A 10,583-nucleotide genomic window follows, 5' to 3' on the forward strand; every position below is an offset into this window, starting at 1 on the left:
AATATGCTTTTCTGATGAACTGTGTTTTGCATGGAAATTTAGTAAAAAAGACAAAAAACGGCACACCAGAGCGACAAAAATACCAGGTATAGTATTTATTTTGTAAAATCTATTGTGGGATATGTTTATTTTGTGCCAAAGCGTTCATCTCTGGTTTCCTTTAAGTGTACCTGAGGCGACATGATGAGATAAACATGTGTATGTACAGTGCCAAACATGTTAATAACCAGGTTGTTTTACTTGTTTTATTTTGCTGCCTGAGTTTTTTTCAGGCATGAAAGTGACGGCTTCTGTCTTTTCAGTAATAATTGTAAACAGCACTGATAAGCAAATTACAGCCATAAAAGTTTTCCTGGCAGAATACAACTTCTGAGGGTAGGGAGAGATAAAATACATGAACTATTGACCGTTTTCTAATGCTGGAAATACACGGTTCATTTCTGCCACAGATAGACGGCTCGATAGATAATTTCCGACATGTCCGATCTCCCGCTCGATCAGTTTCGCCGCTCGATTTCTGATAGAAGTGAATGCAAAAAGATAAGAAAAACGAGCGAAAGATAAGAGAATCAACTGCGAGCGGCAAAACTGATTGAGCAGTGAATCGAGCGGTAGAAACAAACCGTGTATTCCCAGCATTACTCTGGGACACTTAATAGGCTGCCACTGATTAGAGACCGTAAAAAAATCAACCTACTTTGTAAATGTTTAAATATAAAATGAACCATGGGATATCTAAAAAAAAAGTCATTTTTAGGAGGAGGATATATATACAGCGGGATATATGGCAGCACTTTCAAACAGAAGTTATACCTGAATGATCTGCATGGATGAGCAGAGCTCCAGTAACTGGACAATATTACACACCTAGCACTCACTACAGGCAAAGGGGGGTGTTAGCTTCAGTGATAATGTGTGCACAGATTATTCCCTACTAGACTTCCCCACGGTGATGACGGACCCCCTCAGGGGAGGCCTAACACTAATCTAGCAATAAAAACATAATATTCCTTGTGCTGCTAATCATAAATGGTATACCCATTACATCAAGCAGGCAGACACACAAATGATAGCGCTGAAGGCTGCACCTGCAATGAAAAGCAACAGAGGCAATGCAGAGCCCCACTGGGGTTAAATACATGCCTTGAATGCAAAACAGATGCAAATTATGTACTAAATATGTAAATTTGTACAGCAGGAGACATGGCAGCGCTTTCAAACAGAATTTATACCTGAATGATCTATCTGCATGGATGTGCAGAGCTCCAGTAACTGGACAATATTACACACCTAGCACTCACTACAGGCAAAGGCAATTTTTAGAATAGAATTAGCACATAATTTGCATCTGTTTTGCATTCAAGGCATGTATTTAGCCCCAGTGGGGCTCTGCATTGCCTCTGTTGCTTTTCATTGCAGGTGCAGCCTTGAGCGCTGTCCAGGCAGCAGGCAAGGGATATCCAGGAAGCAAGCAAGGGTTAACCACAGCAGACAGGAATTGTCAATTACAGGCCAAGGTCAATATCCAGTAATCTTTCACAAGTGAGTGCGCACCCAGCAACTAGCCACAGCTTATGCTTATCACGGGTGATGACTGGGAGCACTATGAAGGTTTAAATACAATTCATCAGCCAATCAGTGGCTGGCCACACTCTGTACATCCAATCACACAGCAAGGCCCTACTTAGGTGTCAGCTGACCAGAGTCAGCTGACTATTGTTTAACTTTGCAGAGGACGTACTGGGAATGCGCCCTCCGCCTTTCAGCCTGTGTAGTTTGAGCAGTAGGAACAGCGTCATCAGCGTGGAACAAGTGCCGAGACCCGGAAGCGGCGGATTCCGTCCGGGTCTCGATGGAATCAACAACAGACAAAGGCGGATTCCTTATAGTTTCTCTATGTGAATGACAGGTACACACAATACAATTTTTGACAGATTTACTGTCAGATCAATTATTTCCAACAGGTCTGATCTGATTTCTGATCGATTTTCTGTTTATTCCAATGGAAAATCGATCAAAAATCAGATCTTACCTGTTGGAAATCGTAGATCTGACAGTAAGCCTGTCAGAAAATTGTATTGTGTGTATCTTGCGTTAGGCCAGGGACCCTCTACAAATCGCTATTGCTTTGTGTAAGTGTTTTGTACGCAACTTGAGTCGAGACGCATTTCCTGGCAATTTAGAAATTGTATTGATCCCAAACGCTCACAAAATGCTGCTTGTCCTGCAATTGCCCTAATCACATTCACTCCAGTGAGTTCAACACCATAGAATATGGCTCAACACACACCATACAATCTTGGTTGTACACATTTACCAAATCTATGTAGTAAAAGGGCCAACAGATTGCTTTGATAAGCCAGATTGTATGGTGTGTGGTGAGCCTTATTAGCAAAGCATTTCTTAAAGTGCCTGCGATTGTCAGAGTTCAAAAAATTCTCAAAAAAGCTCTCTAGTAACTCCCACGCCTAAATCTGTGATTTATAAAACACTTAACTGTATAATCATCTTTAGTAGCAGTAGTTTTATAAATCAAAAAAATGAATGAGAAGAAATGGTACATTCCCCCCTGAGACTGATGCACTTGGTACATCCCCCCCCCCGAGACTGATGCACTTGGTACATTCCCCCTGAGACTAGTGCACTTGGTACATTCCCCCCTGAGACTGATGCACTTGGTACATTCCCCCCGAGACTGATGCACTTGGTACATTCCCCCCCTGAGACTGATGCACTTGGTACATTCCCCCCCTGAGACTGATGCACTTGGTACATTCCCCCCCTGAGACTGATGCACTTGGCACATTCCCCCTGAGACTGAGGCACTTGATACATTCCCCCCTGAGACTGATGCACTTGGCACTTTCCCGAGACTGATGCACTTGGCACATCCCCCCTGAGACTGATGCACTTGGTACATTCCACCGAGACTGATGCACTTGGTACATTCCCCCCTGAGACTGATGCACTTGGTGCATTCCCCCCCTGAGACTGATGCACTTGGCACATTCCCCCCCTCAGACTGATGCACTTGGTACACCCCCCCCTCCCGAGACTGATGCACTTGGTACATTCCCCCCTGAGACTGATGCACTTGGTACATTCCACCCTGAGACTGATGCCCTTGGTACACCCCCCCTGAGACTGATGCACTTGGTACATTTCCCCTTGAGACTGATACACTTGGTACATTCCCCCCTGAGACTGATGCACTTGGCACATTCCCCCTGAGACTGATGCCCTTGGTACATTCCCCCCTGAGACTGATGCACGTGGCACATTCCCCCCTGAGACTGATGCACTTGGTACATTCCCCCTCTGAGATTGATGCACTTGGTACATTCCCCCTCTGAGATTGATGCACTTGGTACATTCCCCCTCTGAGATTGATGCACTTGGCACATTCCCCCCTGAGACTGATGTACTTAGTACATTCCCCCCTGAGACTGATGCACTTGGTACATTCCCCCCTGAGACTGATGCACTTGGTACATTACCCCCTGAGACTGATGCACTTGGTACATTCCCCCCCCCCCCGGCGATGCTGATGCACTTGGTACATTCCCCCCCTACCCAGACTGATGCACTTGGTATATTCCCCCCTGAGACTGATGCACTTGGTACACTTCCCCTTGAGACTGATACACTTGGTACATTCCACCCTGAGACTGATGCCCTTGGTACACCCCCCCCCCCCCTGAGACTGATGCACTTGGTACATTCCCCCCTGAGACTGATTCACTTGGTACACCCCCCCCCCCCCTGAGACTGATGCACTTGGTACATTTCCCCTTGAGACTGATACACTTGGTACATTCCACCCTGAGACTGATGCCCTTGGTACACCCCCCCCCCCCTGAGACTGATGCACTTGGTACACCCCCCCCCCCCTGAGACTGATGCACTTGGTACATTTCCCCTTGAGACTGATACACTTGGTACATTCCACCCTGAGACTGATGCCCTTGGTACACCCCCCCCCCCCCCCCCTGAGACTGATGCACTTGGTACATTTCCCCTTGAGACTGATACACTTGGTACATTCCACCCTGAGACTGATGCCCTTGGTACACCCCCCCCCCCCCCCTGAGACTGATGCACTTGGTACATTTCCCCTTAAGACTGATGCCCTTGGTACATTCCTCCCTGAGACTGATGCACTTGGCACTTTCCCGAGACTGATGCACTTGGTGCATACCCCCCTGAGACTGATGCACTTGGTACATTTCCCCTGAGACTGATGCACTTGGTACATTCCCCCCTGACACTTATGCACTTGGTACATTCCCCCCTGAGACTTATGCACTTGGTACATTCCCCCCGAGACTGATGCACATGGTGCATTCCCCCCTGAGACTGATGCACTTGGTACATTCCCCCCTGAGACTGATGCACTTGGTACATTCCCCCGCCCCCCCCTGGAAACTGATGCACTTGGTACATTCCCCCTTGAGACTGATGCACTTGGTACATTCCCCCTTGAGACTGATGCACTTGGTATATCCCCCCCGAGACTGATGCACTTGGTACATTCCCCCTTGAGACTGATGTACTTGGTACATTCCCCCTTGAGACTGATGCACTTGGTACATTCCCCCTTGAGACTGATGCACTTGGTACATTCCCCCCTGAGACTGATGCACTTGGTACATTCCCCCCTGAGACTGATGCACTTGGTACATTCCCCCTTGAGACTGATGCACTTGGTAAATTCCCCCCTGAGACTGATGCACTTGGTACATTCCCCCGCCCCCCCCTGGAAACTGATGCACTTGGTACATTCCCCCTTGAGACTGATGCACTTGGTACATTCCCCCTTGAGACTGATGCACTTGGTATATCCCCCCCGAGACTGATGTACTTGGTACATTCCCCCTTGAGACTGATGCACTTGGTACATTCCCCCTTGAGACTGATGCACTTGGTACATTCCCCCCTGAGACTGATGCACTTGGTACATTCCCCCCTGAGACTGATGCACTTGGTACATTCCCCCTTGAGACTGATGCACTTGGTAAATTCCCCCCTGAGACTGATGCACTTGGTACATCCCCACCCCCCTGGAAACTGATGCACTTGGTACATTCCCCCTTGAGACTGATGCACTTGGTACATTCCCCCTTGAGACTGATGCACTTGGTATATCCCCCCCGAGACTGATGCACTTGGTACATTCCCCCTTGAGACTGATGTACTTGGTACATTCCCCCTTGAGACTGATGTACTTGGTACATTCCCCCTTGAGACTGATGCACTTGGTACATTCCCCCTTGAGACTGATGCACTTGGTACATTCCCCCCTGAGACTGATGCACTTGGTACATTCCCCCTTGAGACTGATGCACTTGGTACAATCCCCCGAGACTGATGCACTTGGCACATCCCCCCTGAGACTGATGCACTTGGTAGATTATTGCAGCTTTTCTAGACCGTTCAAATAAAAGTCCTTTGGTTGGGCCCCAAACCAGCTTTCAGCAACATGTCTGATGTCAGAAATGTTCTCAAAACTGCTCCTTCAGGTAAATATGTGCAGATACTGTATGCACCCTTTTCAACTGAAAATCACGATTGCAAACTTGCTGCAATTCTGATCACGTTTTCCAGCTTATTAAAACCTGGCTTCTCATGCCTTGCATTGGTTTTTTTTTGTGTAATCGTTGTTATATATGGTGCAATTGGAATTTTTCCAGGAGAGAACGAGGAGGCGGGGCTTAATGCTGTATAGGGAAATTGCGTATGCTAAGCAATTTTCCTGAGCTACCAGGAAACTATTCAGCGCAATCACAGGAAAACTGTGCTTAGGTAAAAATTGCATTGCACACAGTGGTCCCAGTGGAAACATGATACATGTCACTACAACATATTATCTGTTTATTTCAAACTTACGGTAGCTGAAAAAAAGTTTTTTTATTTATACTAACAGCTTTTTTTTTTTTTTTTTTTTTTTTTAAAAGAGACTATAAGAATCATGGACTTCTATATGAAGGACAAACTCAAATTTCTAAGGACAGTTTGGATAAGTGTATACCGTACAAATATATGATTTTGCAAGCGAATAAAACTGACTTTGAGTACATCTATTACCTTGATATGCCTAATGGAACAATTGTGAATCGTTGCTTGAATATTCCATCCAAATGCGTACAAGGAAAAGGTGAGATGACAGTGAAATGTTCAAGAATACAAGAATTTATATTGTGTACTTGTTGGGATATGTGATAGTCCCCAAGCCGTGCTGATGGACCTGACTGATCTGTAATCCTTTCTCATATACAGAGTGGCATCAGTACGATGACGTGTGCATGAAACACAATACAAATTTCTTCTCTAATCTATTTGGCATGTTTTCTAACCGATATGCTAAAATCGCAAAAGAGAAGGTATTCGCGGGGGAAGTCATGCTCAGCAGGATTTTCAGTATCCTCACGACCAGCGATGCTAACAGCGTGTCAAGTTTCTTTAGTCATCTTCATCACTTTTATCATGTGTACACAAGACCCCGTGTGATGGGGTATAATGTTATAGAATGGAAAGCTCTTGGATTCGGGACTGAACAGGTAATTCATATACACAACTTTTGCTTGAGAAGCCTGTTTGACAAAGCAGTGGATGCAAAGATGGATTAAGATGTAATTTGTCCTTAGGCAAGGTAGTAGATTTGGCATCTGCCTAAGTTGTCTGGTTAATGATCCTGCTCTGTGTGGATACAGTTTGAAAGGCAAGGTAGAAAGCAATCTGAATAGTGAAAAGTGCAGCAATCTATAGCATCTCAGACCAATGAATGTTGATGTTCTAAAATTTGAGGAAATAACCAATTTTATTTCCTGTGGAAAGTGACTGTTACCTCAAATTTAAAGTGACAGTGAAGAAAAAAAAAAAAAAAACCAGCTCATGAGATAATGAATTGTATGTGTTGTACAGATAATAAATAGAACATTAGTAGCAAAGAAAAGTGACTCATCGGTTTATTTTCAGTTATATAGCTTTTTTTTTTTTAACAATATTGCATCATGTTTGCAGTTTATCAACCACACTCTGTATTTTATACTATAAAACAGAGCAGTGTTAATGACCCTTTGAACTTCCCTGCAGTAAAACTTTATTAGCAGCTGTGTCTCGCTGTTTCTTTGATGTATAAAGGCTCCAGAAAACAGCAGTGTAGCCGACCAAGCTTGATTGGAGAGCTCAGAGAATCTCTTTTGCATAGATAACAACTGAAGTTTCTTAAGGGCCCGTTCTCACCTGAGCGGGAATCGTGCGATTCCCGCTCATGGCAAACCGCTAGCGGTTTTGCAAAAATCGCTACACAATGTAGCAAGTGGCAGTGTTCTCACTGCCGCGGTTGCGGTTAGCGATAACCGCAACCGCGCTGCATGCAGCGGTTTGCCGGCGACGAGCATTCCGCGATTAGCGATCGTGATTAATGTGCAAAGCACGCTAATCGCGATCGCTCCAAAACCGACACAGTGTCCAGTGATTTTTCTGCGTTAATTGCGGGAAAATCACTCCCGCAAAACGCCGGCGGTAATCGGAACAGGGCCTAACTCTTCCTGTACTGGAAACAATATGAGACTCATATCTGTGCTACGAATGTTCTATTTCTTAGCTGTACTACACATACAAATCATTATATCATACGTTTATTTTCACTTCAGATTCCCTTTAATGATCATCTCTACTGATGATTAAAGGGGGGTGTAACATCCAAAAATAAAAAGTTGTCAAAGAATAGTGCCTCAGAAATGTTTTTGTTTACTTTGTACCTGGTCTGCGTAAAGGCTCATACATACGCTCAACAAAAGTCTTTTAAATGCACGATTATCAAACAACTTGAAGAAGTTGGACAACTTTTGTCAAGTACAATATCACTGATAAGAGGCGACCAACAACTGATAAGACGCAGCTCAAGTCAGTCCAACTGTTGGATTGACTTGAGCTGCGTCTTATCAATCGTTGGAAGAAATTCAAGAAATCGTAGCCAGTTTTTCAGAATCACTCATGGCCTTCCATCGTTTGCAGCAGTGGTGCTCGGATGTCTCGATCCACGAATTCGGGCAACCACGGCCGTTGTTAAAAAAAAATCTGCCTCCAGCGTGATTGGTTCCGTATTATGAAATGCGTCCATGCCACGACGCCGATTTTCGGTCGTGAATGAGGCAATCACAGCCGGATCCACGGCCGGATTTTCTTTTAACGTTCATAGCAAAGACCCCATACATGCTACAATCCCCCCAAATTGCATGGATTATCAAGGTGATAAGGGGCTACAACTTCAACAAAAAAAATCCAAAAATAATTTTTTGTTTTTGAGAAAATGGATTTTACAGTGAAATCAACACTTTAAATGGGGCTATTAATTGGTAATAAGGGGTTTTAAACCAGGAAATACAAGTTAAGCAATCACAGAGGTGAAGGTGAGTCTCAATGGCACTTGGCGGTGATGGTACCACTGGAGGAGGATGAGTGGCTGACGCCAAAAAGGCCCAGACAGGTTTTTGTAATTTGTTGAGGTTTTTTTGCAGCGATTAGCAATGACATAACAGCAGAGTTGTCAGTGGACCCGGGCAGTGTGACCGCAGAGTAGTACTAGTAGCGACTGAGTCAGGAGGACAAAGCGGCCGGTCAGTTCAGCAGCACAGAAGGACCGTGGCAACTCACTGGTAGTATCACAGTGTAATAGTGCTGCCCCAAACATTACATGCGTCCGGTGACCCGGGCAGAGTGACCGCAGAGTAGTACTAGTAGCGACTGAGTCAGGAGGACAAATCGGCCGGTCAGTTCAGCAGCACAGAAGGACCATGGCAACTCACTGGTAGTACCACAGTGTAATAGTGCTGCCCCAAACATTACATGCACCCAGTGACTCGGGCAGAGTGACCGCAGAGTGTAGTAGCGACTGAGTCAGGAGGACAAAGCGGCCGGTCAGTTCAGCAGCACAGAAGGACCGTGGCAACTCACTGGTAGTACCACAGTGTAATAGTGCTGCCCCAAACATTACATGCATCCGGTGACCCGGGCAGAGTGACCGCAGAGTGTAGTAGTGACTGAGTCAGGAGGACAAAGCGGCCGGTCAGTTCAGTAGCACAGAAGGACCATGGCAACTCACTGGTAGTAGTACCACAGTGTAATAGTGCTGCCCCAAATATTACATGCATCCGGTGACCCGGGCAGTGTGACCGCAGAGTAGTACTAGTAGTGACTGGGTCAGGAGGACAAAGCGGCCGGTCAGTTCAGCAGCACAGAAGGACCATGGCAGCTCACTGGTAGTACCACAGTGTAATAGTGCTGCCCCAAACATTACATGCGTCCGGTGACCCGGGCAGTGTGACCGCAGAGTAGTACTAGTAGTGACTGAGTCAGGAGGACAAAGCGGCCGGTCAGTTCAGCAGCACAGAAGGACCATGGCAACTCACTGGTAGTAGTACCACAGTGTAATAGTGCTGCCCCAAACATTACATGCATCCGGTGACCCGGGCAGAGTGACCGCAGAGTGTAGTAGTGACTGAGTCAGGAGGGCAAAGCGGCCGGTCAGTTCAGCATGCACAGAAGGACCATGGCAACTCACTGGTAGTAGTACCACAGTGTAATAGTGCTGCCCCAAATATTACATGCATCCGGTGACCCGGGCAGAGTGACCGCAGAGTAGTACTAGTAGCGACTGAGTCAGGAGGACAAAGCGGCCGGTCAGTTCAGCAGCACAGAAGGACCATGGCAACTCACTGGTAGTAGTACCACAGTGTAATAGTGCTGCCCCAAACATTACATGCATCCGGTGACCCGGGCAGTGTGACCGCAGAGTGTAGTAGTGACTGAGTCAGGAGGACAAAGCGGCCGGTCAGTTCAGCAGCACAGAAGGACCATGGCAACTCACTGGTAGTAGTACCACAGTGTAATAGTGCTGCCCCAAACATTACATGCACCCGGTGACCCGGGCAGAGTGACCGCAGAGTAGTACTAGTAGCGACTGAGTCAGGAGGACAAAACGGCCAGTCAGTTCAGCAGCACAGAAGGACCATGGCAACTCACTGGTAGTACTACCACAGTGTAATAGTGCTGCCCCAAACATTAGATGCGTCCGGTGACCCGGGCAGAGTGACCGCAGAGTAGTACTAGTAGTGACTGAGTCAGGAGGACAAAGCGGCCGGTCAGTTCAGCAGCACAGAAGGACCATGGCAACTCACTGGTAGTACCACAGTGTAATAGTGCTGCCCCAAACATTACATGCGTCCGGTGACCCGGGCAGAGTGACCGCAGAGTAGTACTAGTAGTGCCTGAGTCAGGAGGACAAAGCGGCCAGTCAGTTCAGCAGCACAGAAGGACCATGGCAACTCACTGGTAGTACCACAGTGTAATAGTGCTGCCCCAAACATTACATGCGTCCGGTGACCCGGGCAGAGTGACCGCAGAGTGTAGTAGTGACTGAGTCAGGAGGACAAAGCGGCCGGTCAGTTCAGCAGCACAGAAGGACCATGGCAACTCACTGGTAGTACCACAGTGTAATAGTGCTGCCCCAAACATTACATGCGTCCGGTGACCCGGGCAGAGTGACCGCAGAGTGTAGTAGTGACTGAGTCAGGAGGACA

The 10,583-nt window shown here is 46.7% G+C and overlaps 1 protein-coding gene across 1 annotated transcript in view; it reads left to right on the top strand.

Annotated features, from left to right (window-relative positions):
- Nucleotides 1-6,626, top strand: part of LOC137562442 (E3 ubiquitin-protein ligase RNF213-like) — a 29,685-nt gene extending 23,059 nt beyond the window's left edge. Inside the window, exons 4-5 of the mRNA XM_068273788.1 lie at nucleotides 5,955-6,154; nucleotides 6,277-6,626. Of these exons, the coding sequence (XP_068129889.1) occupies nucleotides 5,955-6,154; nucleotides 6,277-6,626 (550 nt within the window). The remainder of the gene's footprint in view (nucleotides 1-5,954; nucleotides 6,155-6,276) is intronic.
- The last annotated feature ends 3,957 nt before the right edge of the window (nucleotides 6,627-10,583 follow it).

The sequence above is a fragment of the Hyperolius riggenbachi genome, chromosome 3, assembly GCF_040937935.1.
Source record: "Hyperolius riggenbachi isolate aHypRig1 chromosome 3, aHypRig1.pri, whole genome shotgun sequence".
NCBI classification, from domain to species: Eukaryota; Metazoa; Chordata; class Amphibia; order Anura; family Hyperoliidae; genus Hyperolius; species Hyperolius riggenbachi.